At 36.5% G+C, this 24,153-nt stretch overlaps 1 protein-coding gene across 1 annotated transcript in view; it reads right to left on the reverse strand.

Moving 5' to 3' along the window:
- Positions 1-389: 389 nt before the first annotated feature.
- TMEM236 (transmembrane protein 236) overlaps positions 390-24,153 on the reverse strand; it is a 42,446-nt gene continuing 18,682 nt past the window's right edge. Inside the window, exons 2-4 of the mRNA XM_054590509.1 lie at positions 21,464-21,536; positions 18,280-18,421; positions 390-973 (exon numbers count right to left, since the gene is read on the reverse strand). Coding sequence (XP_054446484.1) covers positions 390-973; positions 18,280-18,421; positions 21,464-21,536 — 799 coding nt within the window. The remainder of the gene's footprint in view (positions 974-18,279; positions 18,422-21,463; positions 21,537-24,153) is intronic.

Here is a 24,153-nt window from a genome sequence, read left to right on the forward strand (position 1 = left end):
TAATTGTAATGCTTTTTAATATAATATGATCAACTTACTAAAATTATAAAAATCTCATTCTTGGACTTAGTAAGGAAACATGTTCTCATTTTTATAAGGCTTTATTGAAGAATGTTTTAAGGAAGTTGTAATATGCATAACTATCTGCATTAACTACTAATATTTTCTAGGGATCCAGAGGACCCAACTTACAAGAAGATAAATTTACTTATATTTAGCATCATTTATTCACATAAAAAACTGATGTTAGAGTTTTTAATAATAGTTTATTTTCTACAATCTAGTTTTATTTCTTTATATATTGTAAAAATGTATGCCCCAGAAAAAAATAAGAATATAAAAGTGTACACATGCATAATAAAGAGGTTTGACTATATTACGTTTCCTTTTTAAAATGGAGACAATTCAAAGGTAGAGAACACCCTGAATTTGGTTAAGTAATTGAAGTAAACATAAGAGAGTGTCACCAGTACATTTTTGCAAAGGCCCAATACGGGGGTGATAGTACCCAAGGCAATGATTAAACTAAGTCTGACAAAAATAAAGGGTAAATCCTGGAGTAGAATGCCCAGGGAATTCAGAAGAGGGTTCTGGGGAGTGAGTATAATTCGCAGAAGAGAAATAAAACTAAATATATAGACTGGGTATAGCCAGGCTGACTTGTACACAGCTTGGTGACCAGCCACACGCACCATCTCTATGGTGTCTGACCACAGCAGAAAGCTCCACAGGAAAATCTCCGCACGAACGTCCCGTCGAGACATAGTTCTCAGGATTCCAGATTGGAAGGAAGGCTCCTGATGTCCAGCCTCCTTCAGGGCAGGTCTCTGAGTTGTGGCAGCTGGGGGCAGTGATACCGCCGTTCTTTTCGCCGGCTGGGGATGCGCAGGGTTTCCTTCATTTTGCCTCCCTTGATCCGTCACAGTTTTTATTTGCTGCAAAGTAGAAGCAGGGATGTGTTTCTCGTCATCACCTGAAATAAATTTATTTATTTAGTTTAATTTAATTTTATTAAAATTTTTAAATTTACCTTGAAAAGATTTTAATTTTTTAAATTTCATTTAAATTTAAAATTAAAAAATTAAATCGTGAGTGTTCTCTTCTTTGAAGTCTGCTTTACACATGGAACTTCAAGATGATGGGTAGCATACTGAAAAAATATTGAGAGACAGAGAAGGCTCTTTGTGTCTTTAAAAGTTCCTAGACATGGATTCTAAGTCATTTTTACCATTTAATAATAATAGCCATTATTGGCTCCTGTGCTAAGCACTTTTGCAGAGTATCTCATTAAATCCTCAGAGACATTGAGAGATAGAGATTATTATACTATTTTATAAATATGGAAATGGAGGTCCACAAGGGAAAATGACACCCAAATTCAAATACACAGTTAGTAATGGATGAACAGAGCTGGAATTGGCACCCGGACTTGTTTGACAGCAGTTGACAATCTCCTAACTTTATGGCTGCTATTACCTATTTAGAAGCACTATGTCATGTGCTAATTATAAAACATACACATGTCATAAAATCAAATGAATCTAGTTCAATAGTCAAATCAAAGTACAATGGTCCAATCTTGTCACTTAATAAAACGCCCACAGAAATTACTACAACCCAGATCTTCAGGCTTGGAGCTTGGTGCTAAGAAGGACTCTATTTAACCAGGAGAAAGTCTTAGAGATGGGTGACACTCTGAATCCAAGATTTTAAATCTATATTTTTGAAACTAATACAACATAATATTGAATGTAAACTGTAATTAGATGAAGTTTTAAAAAAGATAGTGAATCTGCCCTTTCCCTGAAGTTTTTGAGCTTTGGTTAGGCTAAATTACCTGAATGAGGAAGGCATTTTCTCATCAACATCCCATTGTCCATCTGTGCGTGACTGTCTGTGCACATTAGGGGTGTTGAGGTTGGGAGCTGTGAAGAGATCCTCAAATCTCAAAGCTCACTAACAATGTTGATAAGATAGTTTTCCATGAAAAAGGTATAGCACATTATTTTTCAAACAGGTATCCACATCACTGTTATTGTTGCTAAGAAATTATAGGGCCTTGACAAATTTTACTCAGTAAATATGCTGAGCTTCCATATTATTTGATAAAACAAAATTTAAAGGAATCATTAGATTGAATATATATAGAGGTTAAAGAAACAAAATCAATAAAACTTTGTTGAAATATATTGAGCTAAAGTAAAAATTTTAAATTATTATGATTAATGATTAATAAAATGGTTACTATATATAGGTAGTGTTTAAAAGAAAAATAAACCTCGGTTTTCCTTTTATATAATTAACTATTTAAAAAATTTAAGTGTGATTTGAATATATTCATAAACTAAAATATAATATAAATTCTTAATGAAATACTGCTTACTTCTGGTATGCATCATTCATAAATAAAGGGTAAGATGCATGACCCTTAAAAACTTCTTAACCAACCTTCAATGTCACCATGGCATGAATGAGTATCATTTTAATAAGTAATATTCAAGTAAGAGAGAAAATTACATACTAATTATTACTTTAATGTTCATAAAATCATCTTTTTTAAATGCAGGTGCCCATTGGCACTAAACTCTCATTTTACAAAACAACACCAATAGAAAAAATGTTTCTCAGAGTATGGCACATCCTAGAGATCCCTCCTTCACCTCTCTTAGAAAAGAAAGCTGTTTGAATGAAAATCCAAATTCCTTTTTCAACGTGAAAAACACAATGTATAGTTTGCACTTTTGAAGATGATTGCCAATTCAGTGTTATTTCAATGCCAGGAACTGGCAATCCAAGGAGTGACTCATTAACACTTTTAAACAGTCAGTAAGAATCTTAATATCTGTAACTATGAGCTGTTGGGTGGACAATGAATTCTTAGCTAGAGTTAATTTTTAAAGAAACAGTAAGGCCGCAACCCATGCATATTTGTTGAAATCCAAACCCAGAGCTTCTTATCCTTCAACAGCTCAGTAGAGACCAGTTTAAGTCTGGGGACACAGGACCTCTTCTGTGCTCTTTCCAAGTGAGAAGCACTATAACTAGTAGCTGGAACGTTCTGCGTGCCTCTCAGGGGGTGAGGTCAAGTTGAACAAATCAAGAAATCATTTGGTCATTAGAAGGAACCAGCAAATCTATCCCTGGGCAATTTAAACTTTCATGTATTGAATACTATTCCTCTTGGCACCATGACTGGTTTACCTCTGAATTGTTTGTTTTTAATTTCCATTTACAGTTGGAATTCTTTTTGTTATGGTTGTTAGCTCTTAGTGTTCTATTTGATTAAAAAAAGTGTCAGTTCGTTCAAAACCCATAAAAGACATAAGCCTGAAGAAAGAGATCTACTCCCTTGGAGTTTCACATTGCCCTATAAAAACTAAAAATAGCAGCCATACTCTGTAGTTCCCCATACCAGATGCCAGTTGACGAAACAACTTTTTGCCTTCACTGTGCAAGCTAAATAATTAAGGAAATATAATTTTGATATAACAGATAAATGTGTAAGTAGGTAACTCATAGCTATTTTACTTTATTGTTTCTCTATAATGATCTATTTCTATCTTGCTTCCCAGAAGTTTTAGATGGCTTACAGGGAATGCAGAAGTACAACATAAAAAAATCACTAGTGAGGAATTTTCTAGAGTGAGCATGTATTCCTCTTGCAAAAAAAAAGAAAAAGGAATGAACATTATTTAAATAAAAGAGAGAGAACAAGGGAACCACAAGGAAAGGTACCTAAGAACGAGACAGGAATAAAGCTGATCTGAAACAGACAGTACTTAGGCTCCCAACTGCTATTAGCAGACAGATTTCAGAGTGCTGTACCAGGCTTAGGCTGGGCACCGAGAGTGATGTAGCAAGTAAGGGGCAGAGTCGCCACCTGCACCACTCTAAGGCTCCTGGGATCACAACGACTAACACAGAAGAATACATTGTGGCAGGACTGTTAGAAGGAAGGTAAGTTCTGTGATGAGAGGCTGTCACATGGGGTCTGGATTAGACAGGGTGTCAGAAAGGCTCATCTGAGAAGTAAGAGTTAAGTAGGGGCATGAAGAATAAGTAGGAGTGATTTAGATGAAGAATGGAAAATGATGTTTTCAGGCAGTAGGAAGAACTTGTGTAAACAATATTCCCCTAGAGTGATTGAATGCGAGTTTGGAGAAGGGCTGGAACAGCAGACAGAGAAGAGGGAAGGAGGTAGTATTTATTAAGTTCATTCTATATACCAGGCACTGTTCTAAGCCCTTTCTATGCATTCATTCACTTAATCCTCTATGATGTGGATACTATTATTTTCCCACTTTAAAGATTAGGAAACTGAGGCATAGAGAGATTAACAATTGTTTTCAAGGTCACACAACTAACAAGGAGTGAGACCGGACCATGAACCTCTCAAATTCTTAACCACTAGACCACATTGTCTATGACTGAGTCACGTTAAGTAGACCCTTATGGGCTATGATAAAGTTGGGGACCTTATTCTAAGTTGCATGGAAAGCCACTGAGAATGAGGAGAATGGAAGTCAGAGAAGCCAGAGAGGTCATGAGACACCAGCAAAGAGGCTCTTAAAGGCTATAGAGGGAGCTGATGAGAAAGGAAGTGGTTGCTCAATTCATTATAGAATTATTCAGAAAAATTCTGGCTAATCTTGATTAGGAGTCTCCAAAATCAGTTTGTTTGTTTGTTTGTTTTCTGAGAGGTAAATATTCCAGAGCAAGTTAATGATTTAGACATAACATTCTAGGGGGGAAATCTGGAAAAGTAGAAAATTAAGAGACTTATTAAACTTTTTTTAAAAAATCAAGCACACAAAAACTTTAAGTCACAATACTCTTAGAGAATAGGAGAAAATGCAATAAAATGGATAGCAGAGCTGTCACGTGGGGGGTGCGGCTGGAGAGCTAGGGAAGGTTGGAATGAGAAAAAAAAGATAAAATACTCAGGACATAGACAGCAGCGCAGGGATGGCTGGGGATAGGAAGGGGTGGAGGATAGTAAGCGGGGATAAGTGGGGATGGAAGGAGACTCGACTTAGCGGGGCTGAACACACAATGCCATGTACCGATGATGTATTGTGGAATTAAGCACCTGAAACCTGTATGATTTTGCTAACCAGTGTTAACCCCATAAATTCAACAAAAATGAAAGAAATAAAAAATAAAATAGACACCAGGGTTAAATTATAAACGTTGTTTTGACACTATCCACTGATTAAAATCACTGTACTAGGTATTGTTTATTTCCTTTGAGGGACATAGCTGTAAGACAAGCAACATCAATGCCAAGCAATAAATGCACAACCCAGTACCTACCTTTCAGGGTGGTTATGATGAAGGAACCAGTCAACATTTGTAAAGCATTTAAAATAGTGCCTGACACATAGAAACAGCCACTTGTTTGTTAAATAAATAATAAGTAGCAATCAGTAAACAATTTACTGTTTTTAATGAATTAAAATAGAATAGAAAATATCAGAATGCAGTAATAGTAAGAGTGATTACAGTGTGTTAAACTTTAGTTATAGTTACAATGTTACTCAGTATCTCCTTTTTCTGAGAGGTCAAAACGTTTGAGAAATAGTGTCACACTGCAGAGTCTTAACAAGGTCATGAGTTTAATTCTCATATTTGCCTGTTCACGTCATGAAGAAAAACACTACCCTACAGCTACACCTGTGCAGGCAAGAGACAGCTGGCAGCAGGTGACAAGAGCCTCATCCCAACTCCGTGACCAGTGCTGAGGGACATCACCTTGATATCTTGAAATTGGTTGTGGTGAGAGTAAATCTACCAAAAAAAAAAAACTGGCAAATTCTGCAAACCAGGGTCATTGTCTGTCTAGAGAGACAGTTGTTCAAACCTTGACCAGTACACTGCTGCTTGTGCTCAAAACTAGATGCAAGTTTTCATCAAGAAATAGTAAATAATGCCAATGAGTAATTTATTAATATGTGAATATATTCCACCCATCCTCAGTTCCAAGAAAAAACCCGTGGGCCACGTCCGCAGCTGAGACACAGCAGTGGCAACTTTCAGAAAGGCGTGGAGCTGGAGATGACTGTGCTAAGCTAAGGAAGCCAGTCAGTGAAAGGCAAACTCCGTATCGTCTCACTCGTATGTGGAATCTCATGAACGAAATTAATCAATGGGCAAAATAGAGAGACACGGACACATGGAACAGACTGACAGCTGCCGGTGGTGGGAGCTGGGGTGGTGAGTGGGGACTGGACGAAAGGGGGTGAAAGAATTAGCCTCAGAAAACACACGTATAACCCACAGACACAAGCAGCAGTGTGGGGATGGCCAGAGGGAAGAGGGAGCGGGGGCTGGGAGAGAGGGGGCGAAGAGAAGGAAAATGGGGACATCTGCAATAGTGTCAACAATAAATATAAAGAAAATAAGGAAGAAAGACATTATTTTGTCATCCAGTAAAAGCAAAAGCCCTAAGATTCAGTTTCAGTTCCCTGACAAGCATTGCATAAGTAAATAAATGTATCATTTCTGGATTTTAGGCAATGTGAAATTGTAGACCCATAACGCTGGGCAAGAATTGCTAAAAACTGATACTATTATAGATTTTTAAATATTATATTTTTGAAGATTGAGAAAATTTTCTAATCTAAATTTTTTAATATTTAGTTTTTCATGTGGGATATGCTAGCGCTTCTCTTTAGTTGCTATGTGTTTACACTAGAGAATGTGATTTGCTATGTGTTTACACTAGAGAATGTGATTTGATTTACAATATATAAATTTAAAAATCCTTGTTATGTATTCACATGAACATATTATAATAGTATATTTACCACGATTAATAATTACATTAATTACACTAATAAAGATAATAGCTAATCTGTTATATATGCATTAATATATTGTATATAATAATATCATATTGAGTATATTTAAATCATCCATAAATTGTAAAGTAAAATGCTGAAAAGCATATAGTTATGTAATTTCTAAATATAAATAATTCTAGACTTCGAAATGGTTTGCAATGCCTCTGCTAGTTAAGTGCTTAGTACAAATCAAAACTAGGAACCCCAACATGAACCCAAGCTGGGCAACAAAAACAGACGCGTAGGAATGAGTTGATATGCTGCCCTTACAGCACTTTCCTCAGCTTTACACATATTTATTAGTGTAATTTATTGATGTGCTATTCTGCCCATTAGACTCTGAGCTGTTTTCACTTTCCATGGTACCCCAGCACCTAACTGAGTGCCTGGCATGGAACAGAGTCTCCCTAAAGATTTGCTGAGTAAAAAGAGGGGAAGTTCCTGTTCTGGAGTCCACTGGTCAGAGGGAACAGTGGACATTCTGGGGGATGGGGTGGGGGTGGAAAGTGTCCATTAAGGCCAGTGAGCTAAAGCATAAAAACCAGTTGTATAAATGCCTAACAACTATGCTATTAAAAAAAAAAGACCAATCTTCAATCTGGAAAAGCTGGACTTATAGAAAGAGAGAATAAAACGGTGGTTATCAGGGACTGGGGAAAATGGGGGGATGTTGATCCAAGAGTATAATCTTCGAGTTATAAGCTGAATAAGTTTTGAGGATCTAAGGTACAACATGGTGATTATAGTTAAGAATATTGTGTTATATACTTGAAAGTTGTTAAAAGAATAGATCAGAAATGTCTCAGTACAAAAAAAAAAATGGTAACTATATGTAAGTGACAAGGATTTTAACTGACCCTGTTGTGGTAATCATTTCACAATATGTAAGTGTATCATATCACATCATTCATCTTAAATTTATACAATGTTATATGTCAATTATATTTCAATAAATCTAGAAAAAAAGAAAAAAATGATACGACATAAAAAACAGGTCAAATAACACTACCACATGCCCCTACCCTCAGCCCCCAAATCAACAGAAAGAAGGACTTGGGAGTCTTGCACAGGGACTAGCACTCAGATAGTCCTCTGGCCCAGGTCCCAGACAGAGCCCTTTAAGCAAGCCCGTAGGGCCAATCTGGCTAACTAGCCCTGGAGACTATTATGAGCTCCTGGCAGGGCAGCCTGGGGACCTGCATGGGTCACCGGTAAGAGAAGACATAACATGGCTTTGGGCCCAGCACAGCATGCCCACGTGGCATGGCCCTTGCATGGCCCAGCAGGACTTGGGCGGACATGAATGGGAGGTGACACCAGTAGTAGCAGCCACAGTCATGGGTCAAAAGTGCCAATGTGTCATTCTGAGAAGACAGCTTTTGTGAGTTCATAGCAAGAAACTTTTGAAAACTCCATCACACCCAGAAATAGGAGGACTTGGTGTCCTAAAATAGCATGTGGTAGCATAGTCCCAGCAAAATGGTGTTCTTATACATAGGACCCACTAATAATATACATACCATGGCAACAAAGACCAAAAATGTGGGTACACTGTGAAGGCCATCAGCTCAACACCTGTTTCACTCTTTTCAGTCCTACACAAGAAAATCTAGATTTTGAAAATCAATGACCTATGCCTTTAACTTTAAACTGGAGCCATAAACTTTTGTTGGTTAATAATGACATAAAGAAAAAGGCTTCATATTATAAAGTATGCACGCTGCATTCATGTTTCCTTGTTTCTATCAGCCTCCCTGAAATATTTATTTTGACATTATTTTGCAACTCTCAAAAATCTGACAATATACACTAAAATTGTTCACAAATTGTTTCCTACAGGGAATTACACACCAAACTGTTAATCATGTAAAGCTGCCCTAATGAATGAGAGCCCTGGCTCACGGTTCAATACCCCTGAATGTCCTATACCTTTTGGGATCACTACAATGTAGTTTCTGGCCCAGTCCACACTGACCTAATTCCGGCAGCTTTACTTCATTAGAAGGTGTAAATCAGAAATTCTATCTTTCCCTTACTCCAGTCTGGTAAATGGCTACTTGAGAAGGGGGCATTGAGAAATGGCTTGAGAAGGGGGCAAAAATCCTAGAACTGACATAGATTCCTGGAGCTTCCCTCTTCTAAGTAGCGAAGGGAGGATATGAAAGGAAATACTCTCCCTCCTTGGCATGGCCCTGAACACAGTGTTCTTCATGTGTGTTCTCTGAACACATTGCAAAACACAGCATGGAAACCCAGCTCACACACTGGACTCACATTGTATAATAAGCTGTTTCCTAAAAAGAAGCAGAGGGGAACTCAAAATGCTATTCATTTTCTGTGGAGAAAATCAACATCCCTCCTTTTTATTATTATTATTATTATTTTTTTGTCTTTTACCTCCAGTGGAATCTCTCACATTCTATTTGGAGATGTGATGAGTTCCATTTCAAGGAAATATAAGAAGCAGTTTCCTTTAGGAATCAGGATGCGGTCTCTCAGCTTTTAACTCACTATTTGTCTCAGTTACTACTTCTTCTTATAATCAGGGTGGACATCAGAATTGCTGGTGAAACTTCCAAAAATTACAGATGCCAGGTCTTAAAACTTTCATATTCTTGGAGCCAGAAATTGCACATCTAGGCATTTAACATAAAGATGCAATCATCTATGCTGAGGTCCAACAACTGTCCCCTGATGTGTTGTTGGTCAGTAGGCAGAGCTCTGCCAATGTGATTTTGAAAAGACCCCTCTGGTGGTTCTGGTGAGTATCTGAGAGTAAGAGTCTCCTGCGTATATTTAACAGGTGCTCTGTGATTCACTAGAAATAGCTTAGGCATTCAAAAAAAGTCATCAATGTCATTCATTTAGGAAATTATGTTTTGGTAAATCAATAACAAGACAATACTTTAGACTCAGATCCTTTCCTTTCTTCCATTCCTGCTCTAAAAACTCCCAACCTGGACCAGTCTTATAGTCAATGCCCAGATTTCTGAGTACCATTGAAGAAACATCACATAATCTGGATTGGACCCAGGAGAAGATCCTGGTTTCCACCCTTCACTGTACCTCAAGAATCACTTATCTATGCATTTCGTTGTCCAGGATCTACCGTTTCCATTCCCCACAACAGTTACTCCAAATTTTGCCCATCTTATCACAGATTCTTACCCTTTCCTTCTTCACCGTTGTTTTCAGCAGATAACCTGTCTTCCTATTTCACAAAGACATTGAGACATTATCAGGTATAAATTGTCCCTGCTATATTTCTACCCATCCACTCCAATCACATTGCACAGGTGTGAATCACCTAGAGGGCTTCAAAAAGTACTAGTAACTGGCCCAGGCTGGTGTGGCTCAGTGGATTGAGCACTGGCCTGAGAACCAAAGGGTCTCTGGTCCAAATCCCCGTTAGGGCACATGCCTCAGTTGCGGGCCAGGTCCCCCATATAGGGCGTGTGAGAGGCAACAGCACATTGATGTCTCCTTCTCTTTCTCCCTCCCTTCCCCTCTGTCTAAAAATAAATAAATAAAATATTTAAAACAAATCACTAGCACCTGGAAGCCTCTCACTCCCAAAAATTATGATTAATTATTTGAGAGTCTAGGAGTCAAAAACAAATAAGTGGAAGCATATACCATATTTATGGGCAGGAAGAATTAACATCACCAAAGTGTCCATACAACCCAAAGCAATCTACAGATTCAATGCAATTCCTATCAGAATACCTATGGTGTATTTCACAGAACTAGAACAAATATTCCAAAAACTTATTTGGAGTCACAATGACCCCAAAGAGCCACAGCAATCTTGAGAAAGAAGAACAAAGTTGGAGGAATCATGCTACCAAAAATCAAACTATACTACTATTACTAGGCCACAGTAATCAAAATAACATGATACTGGTCTAAAAACAGATATATAGATCAATGGAACAAAATAGAGAGCACAGAAAGAAACCCATGGCTTTATGGCCAATGAATATTTGACAAAGGAGGCAAGAACGTACAATGGGTTAAAAATAGTCTACTCAATAAATGGTGTTGGGAAAATTGGACAGGTGCCTACAAAAAATAAATAAATAAAACTAGACCACCTTCTTTCACCATGCAAAAGAACAAATGCAAATTGGATTAACAGCTTAAATGTTAGACTTGAAACCATAAAACTCCTAGAAGAAAACATAGGCAGTAAAATATTGGACATGTCGCATAGTAATATTTTTTCTGAAATATCTCCTCAGGCAAGGGGGGCAGGAATAAACAAATTGGACTATATCAAAAGTAAAAGTTTTTGCACAGCAAAGGAAATCATGAACAAACTGAAAAGATAGCCCACTGAATGGAAGGAGATATTTTCCAATGATATATCTGATAAGGAGCTAATATCCAAAATTTATAAAGAATTTATACAACTCAACACACACACACACACACACACACACACACAATCCAACTGAAAAATGTGTAAAAGACCTGAATAGACACTTCTCCAAAGAGGACATACAGAAGATCAATAGACATATGAAAAGATTTTCAATGTCGCCAGTCATCAGAGAGATGCAAATTAAAACCACAAGAGAAAATCACCTCATGTCTGTCAGAATGGCCATCATTAATAAATCAACAAACAACAAGTACTAGCAAGGATGTGGAGAAAAGTTCTCCACTTTTGGTGGGAATGCAGCCACTATGGAAGGCAATATGAAGTTTCCTCAAAAAGTTAAAAAGGGAACTGCCTTATGACCCAGTGATTCCACTTCTTGGACTATATCCAAAGAAACCCGAAACACTAATTCAAAAGAATATATGTATCCCTATATTCATTGCAGCACTATTTATAATAGCCAAGATTTAGAAGCAGCCCAAGTGTCCATCATCAAATGAATGGATAAAAAAGCAGTAGTATATTTGCACAATTGAATACTACTCAGCCATAAAAAAGAAGGAACTGTTACTCTTTGCAAAAAATTGATGAACCTGGAAAGCAGTCTGCAAAGTGAAATAAGCCAGTCAGAGAAAGACAAGTGTTATACGATTTCACTCATTAGTGGAAATATAATGAACAAAATAAACTAACAAACAGAATCAGAGTCACAGATACAGAGCATACTAACCAGCTGTCAGAAAGCAGGGGTGTTAAGGGAGCTGTGTGAAAAAGGTGAAAGAATTAGGAAGGAAGGAAGGAAGGAAAGAAGGAAGGAAGGAAGGAAGGAAGGAAGGAAGGAAGGAAGGAAGGAAGGAAGGAAGGAAGGAAAGAAAGAAAGAAAGAAAGAAAGAAAGAAAGAAAGAAAGAAAGAAAGAAAGAAAGAAAGAAAGGAAGGAAGGAAGGAAGGAAAGAAAGAAAGGAAGGAAGAAAGAAAGAAAGAAAGGAAAGAAAGAAAGAAAGAAAGAAAGAAAGAAAGAAAGAAAGAAAGAAAGAAAGAGAGAAAGAGAAAGAGAGAAAGAGAGAAAGAGAGAAAGAGAGAAAGAGAGAAAGAAAGAGAGAAAGAAAGGGAAAGAAAGAGGAGGAAGGGAAGGGAAGGAAAGGAAAGGAAAGGAAAGGAAAGGAAAGGAAAGGAAAGGAAAGGAAAGGAAAGGAAAGGAAAGGAAAGGAAAGGAAAGGAAAGGAAAGAAAAAAAGAAAACACCTCATAGACACAGAGTACACTGATTACCAGAGGGAAAGGAGGTTGGCAGAAGTAGACGAAGATAAAGGGGAAAATAAATGGTGATGGAAGGAGACTTGACTTGCAGTGGTGAACACACAATACAATAAACAGATAATGTATTATAGGATTGTACACCTGAAACCTATATAATTTTATTAACCAATGTTACCCCAATAAATTCAATTAAATAATTTTAAAAATATTTTTGAGGAAACAATTGATAAATATTTATATCACCTTGAAGTGAAAAAAAACTTTTTAAGCATAACACCAAAGAAAGAGTCCATAAAGGAAATATTAATAGACTGGATTATATCAAAATTAAACTTTTCCTATATCAAAAACACCATAGTGAAATTAAAAGGCAAATATCTCTGAAAAATACGGCACATTTATGACAGACAAAGCTTAACAATTCATACTATTTACAGTATTCATGAATTGGGGCTTTCAAAAAGCAAAACATGAACATGTGAACAAAAAAACAGATCAAAAACATAAGTATATGATTTTTAAAAATATATAATACAAATAGCCCATAAGCTTATGAAAAAACATGCAACACAATTAACACTTCAAGCAAATTATTGAAACAATAATACATTATTTTTGTCTATGAAATTGGCAAAGATGAAAAGGAATAAATTATCTAATGTTACACGTTTGAGGAGAAACAGGTGTTTTCTGACACTGCTGTTCACAGGGCAGATTGGGGCATTCTTTAGAGGGAGCGACTGACTGACCCATCAAAAAACCTTAAAACCTTGCATGTACTTGAAGTCAGAAATGATACATCTAGGCATTTAATCTAAAGAAACAATCATTATGTTGCTGAGGTCCTAGAGCACTTGGCCCAAGTCTCTGGATATTAAGGAGACTACACAGAAGGAACTGGACTAGGGCCACTGCGAGCAGATTTATTTGAAAACCTAATGCTGCCAACATCATATCTGGCACCTCTTACTGATGTGATAGTGGAAACCAACTCCTCTGAAAAGCTCTGATGTTTTCTACTCAAATAGCTTGTTGATCTCACCTCTAGCAAGTTGTCCCTGACTCTGCAGAAATCCCTATTGTAGCCAAACTATCTTGTCACCCTGTTTGTACAATCCCCCACGACCCCTTGTGTATTTGCCTGCATGTGCAGCCAGTCCATAATAGTCCTTTTCTTCTGGAAAGCATTGCTGCCAAAGAGTGAGGCATGTGCATATGCCCAGGGTCTTCTGAGGACACTCTGTGGTCATCATCCTGATACCATTCAGCTGTCGTCCAGTGGCATAACTGCTGTTAACATAACTCTCTCTGTCCCCACCCTCTACCCAGCTAGTCACCTCATAGAATGGCTTATGACTCCCATACACAGCGCAGGGTCCCCCTAAACACAGACCACCTGCACTATCCATATACCAACTATATTAGTAGTTAATAAACCATGGCTCATTAATGTATGGAATATGATTCAACCAATTAAAATGGCATGGCAGGAAAAGACATAATAACAAGAATGATATCCACAACATCTTGTTAAAGAAAAAAAGGAAGTTACAAAATAGGTTTTCTTAAGTAAAGAATGCCCATCAAGATGCTACCAGTTAAAAATCTCTAGTGCTGGAGTGTCCAACCCGTGACCCATAAGCCACACATGGCCCAGGATGGCTATGAATGCAACCCAACACAAAATCATATATTTACTTAAAACATTATGAGATTTGTGTGTGTGTGTGTGTGTGTGTGTGATTACGTGTTGCAGTGTATTTAGTGTGGCCCAAGACAACTCTCCTTCTTCCAGTGCGGCCCAGAGACCCCAAAAGTTTGGACACCCCTGCCTAGTGTGTGAAGAGGATGGTTGATTTCATTTTCTTTTTCACTATGTCTATTTGACAACATTTTTAAATGAATATATGTTATTCTGAAAAAAAAAAAGAGAGAGTATTAGAAATAAGACCATTTGAAATAGAATGTTAAAAAAGTTATCTGTTTTTTGTGTGCGTTGGGCCACAAACCTATGTGTGTATACTCCATTAGGGTGGGCCTGCTCTACCGGCAAAACTGTACTGTATTGTGTTTTGTACTGTGTATTGTGTTGTGTTATGTTATATTGTGTACTGTCTTGTCTTGTATTTCATGGTATCTCAGAGCAGCAGCAGTCACAAGACTTTGGATGGGGCACACTCTCTCCAGGTGGTGCAGTGTCATGCACTGCAGGGAGCCAGTGGCTGGAGAAGCAGAGGATTGGCCACCTAAGTTACAGTCCTGCCCTGGAAACAAACCTGGCCGATGGCTCTGAATAGTGTCCTAGGCGAATGGTTAGCAATCATTAGAAGAGCCAGTTTTTCAAATGAAATCTTACATAAAATACAAACTTCTAAACAAACAAAAATTGTCTTGATTTGATTCTAGTAGGAATGGGGGCAATCAGAAGTTTTCAGCTCGTGAAGCAGCTTTTATAGATTTCCAAACTGACCTTTTGGGGAAAAACAGTAGTTGGTGTTAAGGAAGCAACTTCCATTCCAGCAAGCTTGGTCAAATTGGGGTGTGAAATCCAACTGAAGTTATTTTTACTACCAAAACATGTACACCTAACACCTTAGATAAGATAGAGATTTCCTTCATCTGTGGCCCCAAAGTATTTTAACTATTACACTCTGTGATACCACCTACAACGTGGTGCCTAAGCAGGACTTGTGTTCTTCAAACGAGTCCTGCAGGTAGGACTGAAAATTTGCGTCCTGTCCATGGACTTCTTTATGTATCTGTTTGCATTCACTGGTTTATGCAGGGGTTAAGGCCAGGGAAGGGATCTAAAGGTGACCCTGATTTGGGGTTAAGACAATAGAGTCAAGCCTGCTTGATGCAAGGAGAATCTGAGACCCCATGAGGAAAAAAGCCACAAGAGCCAGCAACAGGTGGCGATCCATGGAAATGGTGGTTTCCAGGGAACTGAATGGCCATTACTTGAAATCACTAAAACTCAATCAATCTACTGGTATGTAAGCACTCTGGGAATAAAAGGCTTATGTTTACTAATAAAAATAGATATGCCATTACTCTGTTCAGCCTCTCTAGAAAACTAGACCTCAGTGGAAGAAACTCAGTATTCCAACTTGCAGAGGAAAGGTAATCAGTGTAAAGCTACAGCAGAAATTCAGGCAACATCCCAGAGGCGGCCGCAGCAGCACTGAGTGTTCAGAGCAGAGTGTCAGGCAGGAGCGGAAGGAAGGTAGCACGTCAAACTGTGCGTGATAGTAACAACTGAGAGAAGAGCAGGAGCAATGGGACAGTTAACAGTCTGGACAGCAAATGAGACCACGGAAGACTCACTTTGTGTCTGGTTTAAAAACAGGAGAGGGAGCAATGGGAGAGGAGGAGAGGTGGAGCTCCAGGCAATAATAGGTTGGGAGTAAAGTTGCAAAGTTCAGCTGGAAGTGTTAAGGTATGCTCATTTGTACACAGATACTACCAAGAGCTGGAGACTTTCAGCCTATCTGTTATATTCTTTTAATTTATTTTTCACAGAACTGGGGCTTTCCATCAAAAAACTTCATCAGTCCTCACTTAACATCATCGTTCTGTGACTTTAAGCAAAATGACATATAACCAATTTTACGACTTTAAACTAAACATTATTTGAGGACTATGTACATCTGTAACACTGCCTGACTCCGAGGTTTATGTACCGGAAAACAGTCCCATGTCAGGCTTGGGCTACGAGCAACGATGCCCTTAAAGGTTATGGTGTAGTAATCACTTGATACTCAGGTATTTCAGTTGGCTATAGCAAGTAAGCAGAAGGGATTCCTTGGTCCAGTGAAGATTGCTTTAAGCATGAGCATATACCCTATAAAGAATAACTTTTATTTTAAAGCTTAGAAAAAGAAAAGCTATATGATGGTCAACCTTTGGTAGCTTGAAATTGAGTGCAAGAGCATCCAAGCATTGTAGATTACCTTAGTTTCATTTAGTATAAGGGCAAAACTGCTACAAGCCTAGAGTGAGCTATATTATTTTAAACTTATTCATCACTCACCTTCTCCTGCCTCTTTGATTTTGAAGTACAAAAAAAACTGTACTTCAAAAGCATACAGTGAAACAATATTTACAGTTTACTTGCTTATTCAAATTTATGTATTACAACTTACATGTTAATACATTTACGTATTAATTGAAGTTCCAGAAGATAAATACAAATTTCCCATGGATTCAAAATAAATTTATTTTATTAGTTAAAATAAGTATTGGAGACCATTTGAGTTCAAAATTTGCATAAAAATTAGCTACACAAATAATTAATATTTACAAAGGTATCTGGAAAGACTGGTAGTTTTTAAAGCGTGATTTTTATTAAATGGTGGAGCTATTAAAACAGAATTAACTCTCTTGAATCTGGACAGAGAAGAGAACCACAAGGAGGCTCTTCAACTAAGAAGAAGCAGTTATACAAGCTGTCTACAGTCTCTCCCCTAAGGCTGACTTTTTCTGTGGGGGTTTTCTTATTTCAGTTCTCAGTGTCATTAAGACTTCTGATATAGGGAAAATCCAACTCATCATTTAAAATATAAAATGCCAATCACTTCTTTTCCAAAATATAAGCATGTGTTTTTAAAAGAGAACTTTCACTAAACACTTGGACAGAAAAGTTCACATTTCCATGGAAAATACAGAATCATTAAAAACAGTGCAATCTCAAAGTACATTTATATCATTAAGGAGCCTAGAGAAATAGCAAAGGGTTTGACAGTTCCCAAACCTTCTCAGTTTAAAAAATCACATTTGACTTTGAAGGGCAGATGTGACTTGGGAGTACCATTTCCTCAACAGATGGCCACTCACTGCCATCTTATCTAACGTGTCATATGTGCTGTGTTAAACATAACCATTCATCACTTCCCACCAAAGGACAAAGTGCAAGATATGAAGCTCAGAGTCTCAGATTTCCTGGTAGCCTCCAATTCAGTCATACTTTTCAATTTGAGGAGCAAGAGTTACTGGCTGGAAGGATGGTGGCTCATAACCCACAAAATGATTCTCTGATCTTTTGCTTCCTGGCTGTAATAGTCATGCCTATTACTCAGAAGTGTTCTCCTGATTCACTCCATTTACCCCATACAGCTGATCACGAAGTGATTAAACAAAACCCATTCATATCAATACAAAATATTAGCCATGCAATAACAATAAATAGTGTGAATTAAACACAGATATTATCACATGAAATTAAATGAAAGTTGAGGGAATTTAATGCTCACCAAACAAAATATTCAATTAACAAAATTTTTTTTTATAAAAGGCCAAAACTTACTTAGTTTTGACTCTTTAGAGGAATGTGGTATATCTTGTTTTTTAGTGTGATCTTTAGCTCTTTGACAATCCACATTAAAAGCAATTCTCTAGGACATAACTGTAATACTCATATTAATTCTTGTATCAAAGGTATCTAAACTAAACTCTTTATATGTTCATCTAAACTTAAGGTTTTAAGAGAGTTCCTAAAAGTACAAATCTATAATATTTTACTTATATAATTTTTTGTTAAACATTAAATTTTTGGTATTAAATATTTGGTAACTTTATTCATCTGTACTATCAAAATGCAAATTAGAAATAAGAACAATTGTCTAGCTATCAAAGTAGATTTAAAAGTAATTATATTTAGATATCCTCATTTATAATCTTGCATTAGTAATATTAGCTCTAAGAAGTTATCATTAAACATGTCTATGGATAACAGGGTGGCGGATAGGTGAACAGTATATCAAACTTTAAAAAAATTATATTTAAAAGATTACTTACTCTTTTGCCTCCCTCTAAGAGAAAATGTCCTGAGTTTTTCAATAATGTCAACCATGATTAAGGAAGTCAGAACCAGAGAGACTGGCAGGTCAGGCAAGGTGTCAGGTAAGACAGCAGCAGAATCATTAATATTCTTTTGAACCTGTTTTGAGAAAACCACTTAGAAACATCAAATTTTTGTGCTTTCTTTGTTTGAAATTATTTTAATCATCTGAAAGCAGTGCTATATACATTTATTAAAGGACTAAAAGCTTGGTTTTCAGTTTCTCAACTATTCAACCATACAAAGGTTTGAACCATTTCTAAAGATGTAATAAGGATTTATATCAATGGAAAAGTTTTCAGTTCAAGATAATGTATGTGAAAATATAACAGCAGGCTCCTGACAGTAGTGGAATGTGCAATTCCTTCCAAACCTGCTGCTAAGCAGAGCTTCTGAAGAGTTAGGGAGTAAGTATTGGAGTTTAGGCTCTTCCAAGAAGGGAGAACACAGGTAAACCCAGCTAGGCTTTGGGGTACTTTATTTATCTGATTAAGGTATCTACAAAAAAAATAAATAAACCCTTTGGCAAGCATCATATTAATGGTGCTATGTTGAGAGTTTTTCCCTCTGAGATAAGGGACAAAACAAAGGTGCCACCATGACCATTTCTATTCAACATTGCACTAAAGGTTCTAGCCAGTGTAATAAGACAAGATAAAGAAATAAACAATATAAGCATTGGCAAGAAAGAAAAACAAAATATTACTCATATGCTAATGATTGTATATGAAGAAAATTCCTCCAAAATAGATGAATTATTTCTCCATACCAATAACAAAGAGAGAATGAGATATTAAAAAATGATACCATTCAATGCAACTTCAATCAAAATTCCAAGTTTTTGTGGAGAATGGCAAGTTGATTCTAAAATCTATATGGAAATACAAAGGGCAAGACACTAGAAGAAAAAGAAAAAGATATGAAGATTTACTTTTCTGGATATAACAAGCTAGTATAATGCTACAAGAATTGAGTCATTGTGTTGTTGGCACAAGAGTAGAAAAGAATGAAACAGAACAGAAAACTCAGAAATAGACCATGTATATATACACCTGATTTATAACAAAAGTAGCACTGCAGAGAGATGTTGGAAAATGGGCTTTTTAATAAATGGCATGCAGTCCACTGGGTGTTGTTTGGAAAAATAAATTGAACTTGCTTCCCTATTGCATAATATGTACAAAAATTAGCTCCAGAAAAATTATAAATCTAAAAGAGAATGGCAAAACAGTATAGGACCCAAAATATAATATAGGAGAAAATTTTTAGAACCTCAAGATTCAGGTTCACGATATGACAAAATCCTCTCAAACTAGTTACCAAAAGCACTATCCATAAAGGAACAAAACTGATAAACTGGATTATTTTTAAATTAAGAACATCTCTTTATCAAAATATGCCACTAAGAGTATTAAGTCACAGAAAATATTTGCAATACATATAATCAATGAAGAGCTTGAAGTCTATTTTTCCAAATGAATTTTAAAAAGACGAGTTACACAATAGAAAAAAAATGGGCAAGAAAAAATGCTCAATCTCATTAATTATTGGAAAAGTGAAACTTAAAACTACAATGAGATTCAAGGATATACCCATCGGAATGGGTAAAATAAAAAGACTTGCAGAGCAAGTGCTGGTAAGGATGAGGAGAAACAGAAATGCTCATTCTGTGCTCCCTGAAGTCTAAATTGCCACAATCTCTTTGGAAAACTGATTTATCTGTTACAATTGAACATTTGAATATCCTATGACCCATCAATTCTACTCCTGCATCTCTAACCAAATGAAATGCTTGCACATGTGCACCAAGAGACAAATGCAAGGATGTTCACAGCAGCAACATTTATAATAGTCAAAACTGGAAACAACTGAACTGGCTATTAGAAGTAGAACTGATCAATGGATTATGATATATTCATTTAAAAACCTCTTATAAGAGTGAAAATGAATGGACTATAGTTATACACAAAAACATGAATGAACTATACTTTTGAATAAAAGAAGCCAGATACAAATTAGATATATAGGTAAATAGGTGGTAGATAGATAGAAAAATTTGATTTCCCTTTATAAGAGGTTCAAAAACAGATGGACTAATCTGTGGTATTATAAGTGAAGAGAGAGCTGCTGTTGGGGAGGAGGTAGGTATTGCAAGGAACATTGCAGTGGCCTTTAGGCAGCTGGCAAAGCTCTATTTTCTGACATGAGTAGTGTTTACACAGGGCTTTGCTCTGTGGTATCCCATTAATATTGTATATTTATGTTCTGTGCACTTTTCTGCTTGTGTGTTACATTTCAGTGAAAAATTACCCCAGTACTCAGCTCTCTCATGACATTTATACTTAATTTAATCATCCATTTTTCTCTCTACTATCAGTAATTACTGAAGATCAGAGACTATCAAATGTTCTGAGTGGTCTATCCTCAGTACTTAACATAATGTTTTGCATGTAATATGCACTTAATGATATCTGCTCAACTTATAATGAAATATCACAAAGTAATTTAAGCTGTGCACCTTGAGAAAGTGAAAATTCTTTCACAAGACCTTACAAATAATTAAGATTAGTAGGGCATTCTTCTTTGAACTTCTTAGATAATAAATTCTTACAGCCTGAAAGTTATGCCTATAATATTCCTGTCCTGCGGATATCCATCCCTTAAGAGTCCTTTTGAAGTTGCATTTAGTCAGAACATAAAGTATTTTGAAATAAGTTTCATGTGAAAATTATTTGTCAATGGATATATTATCAAAGGTCTTAGAGTGTGAGTGGTTTTTCACTGGAATATTCTTCTATTCCTTTAGAATTTAGTATGATCATGAGACACATCAAGTCAGAAGAAACAAATGTAAATCCTTGCTTTTAAAAATTATTTTGAAATAACATTCCTGCCTCTCACACACAAACACAGAAGTACTCTTTTTTAAAAATTGGTTGCTAGGCATCCCTCCATAATCTCAGAGGTAACAATGACCTTGGGAGGTGTATGTGTGTGTATCATATATTATAATATATATTACATACACACAATTTGGAAGACTGGATAAAATAAATTTCAAAAAATTTGTTGGGTATGCCAGTCTAATAAGAAATTTTTAAAACTCAAAATATTTCAGCAAAGGAAATAAAAATTCCATACCTCAGTCACTGCTATAGAAAAGCTGAAGCTGGGGAGTGTGGTGAACACTACGCACATCATCATAACAGGTCTCCTAGCAAAGGAGAAAAAAATAAAGAGCAATAATGTACAAGATCAACAGTTCTTGTTACTTTTTGCTTATTTTGCAGTTCCTGTTCCATTCATCTAGTTTTTCTAAGAAGCTACTGCTTCCCTATTTCCATTTCCCAAATGCTTGACTATGGCAAACAGGAACACATGCAACAACCAGAATGCTTTTCTAGGACAAAGGGGGAGAGGTTTCTAAATAATTAATAAATCATAGACAACCAAGAGCATCACAGGGCAAGACACATGACATTCAACATTTTCATAATTCATTAATTAGAATCCTGCCTCAGAGGTCAGGCTCTGTTGACCAGCTGGAAAAAAGAACAGCATGACGTTTTCAAGTTATATGATGCCCAATGTTGTAAAATTTATTTTTTAAAAAAGCATTTAGAGATGATATTTAGATACTGAAGGATGACTTAAATTTAAAACACTTAGATATTATTTACTTGAACAACACAAGTCATATATACGTAAAAGTAACAGTTTTTCACTTGTTTTCAGACTACTTTTTTAAAAAAAAAGATTTTATTTATTTATTTCTTTAGAGAGGGGAAGGGGAGAGGAAAAGAGGGGGACAAACATCAGTGTGGTTGCCTCTTGGGCATCCCCTACTAGGGGCCTGGCCTGCAACCCAAGCATGTGCCCTGACTGGGAATTGAACCAGTGATCCCTTGGTTCACAGGCCGGCACTCAATCCACTGAGCCACACCAGCCAGGGCTGGACCACTTCTTAAACCTTTCAAGATCAATTAATCAAATAGTTATGAGATAGAATATGTACTTAATAATCTATCTTATAAAAGAGAGAATTTATATATACATTTAGCATCATTAATTTTGGGGAAAACAAAATATACTCAAAGATTGTCTATAATAAAATATTTACTTTCCCTTCCCTTAGTTAAATAGGTATTATAATAATTACACTTATAGGAAGTGTATATCTAAATACAAAAAGTGTTGGAGCCCTTTAAATGACTAAGAATTTCTCCTTAGTCCTGACAGGTGTCCCTCTAATTTCATCCCCATCTCAGACGTCCTAGGTTTAGACATAATTTATGGGGTGGGATAGCCCCTCTCATAACCAGACCTAGCACAACCTGCTAAAACCTTACGTGTGATCAGATTTTGAATACATAGCTTTGCCTCCTTTGCGAATCCAGATCCAGGTTCCTACAGCACGCGGCTCTCTAAGACTGGCTAGAGCATTCATAGAGTCTTCTTCTCAGCTTGACCCCAGAAACTATTCCTGCATCTCTTCTTTATCTGTATTATCTCCCTTGATCATCTAAGCACACCCTGTTTCTTTAAATACCACCCACTTGCCAATGACTCCCAAACATATTAAATACATATACAGGTATACTGGCCTCTATCTTCAGTCCTGGACTTGTACACTCAACTATTTGAATTTCTAATAAGCAGCTCAGGATTAATATGCCTCAAAAAAAACCCACATCTTTCTCTATACCTGTTCTGATCATCCGCAAACCCCATCTGATTTACTGCCAAAATACATTTTGAATTCATCCTCTGCTATCATCTCTCATCTGTGGTATTTTTTAACCAGTTTTCTGTTAGTGCCTCTATTTTTACCTAGCAGCATTTCTCCATGGAGTCAACCATCATATTTTCAGATGTAAAACATAGTATCATTGACCCTTGCAAAAATCTCCAATGTTGGTATATGGAAGGAACAGGGAGTTATTGTTTATTGAATACAGAGTTTCACTTTGGCAAGATGAAAAATGTGTGGACAGACGGTGGTGATAGTAGCAAATGATCAATCAGAATAAAACTGAAACATATTACGATAGCCTACATGCTCTACATGATGTAGTCTCTCTCATTTCTCTTACTCTCATCCTCACTTAGATTGACCTACATCTCAGCACTTATTTAACTCTGACCACATTGGCCTTCTGGTTATTTCATGGTCACACCAAGGTTGCCACACCTCCAAGTCAAATGCTGTCTATTCCTTTTGCCAGGAGCTCTCTACTCCTGGATCTTCCATGTCCAGCTTCCTGTTGTCATTTAAAAAAAAATTACATATATAAACATACATGACTACTAGAAATTCTGCTGATTATTTCTTTACTTGCTTATTGTTTGTCACATCCCTCTTTGCCCATGTCAAAGGTAAGTTCCTTGGGAGCAGGGGCCTTATCTAATTGTTCTCTACTTATTCTTTACCATCTAGAACATGTTTCTCAATTTGTTTGTGTAATAAAATTTCTGGGACTCTGGCAAGCCCTATGAAATCTTCTCAGAATAGAATTTTTAAATGCATAAAATAAAATCATACTTACAAACAAAGCAATTATGTTGAAAAGTAATCCAAAACCTTAAAATTTTTTGATATGTTAATAAACATGTCTATCTATGAACAGAGTATCCTCTTATTTTCTCTGAAGTGAAACTGTAATTACTCATAATTTCAAGGTAGTAAAGATCATAAACCTTATCCTGAAGTATCTGAAACACTTATAGTGGATGTAAGATGATAGCAGAGTAGGTTAAAGTTATACTCACCTCCTTCCAGGATCAAACTGGAATTACAACTAAAATATAGAGCAGTCAACCTGAATAACCAA

Source organism: Pteronotus mesoamericanus, unplaced genomic scaffold (assembly GCF_021234165.1).
Source record: "Pteronotus mesoamericanus isolate MK-2021 breed Mesoamerican mustached bat unplaced genomic scaffold, CSHL_Meso_final contig_130, whole genome shotgun sequence".
Classification (NCBI taxonomy): domain Eukaryota; kingdom Metazoa; phylum Chordata; class Mammalia; order Chiroptera; family Mormoopidae; genus Pteronotus; species Pteronotus mesoamericanus.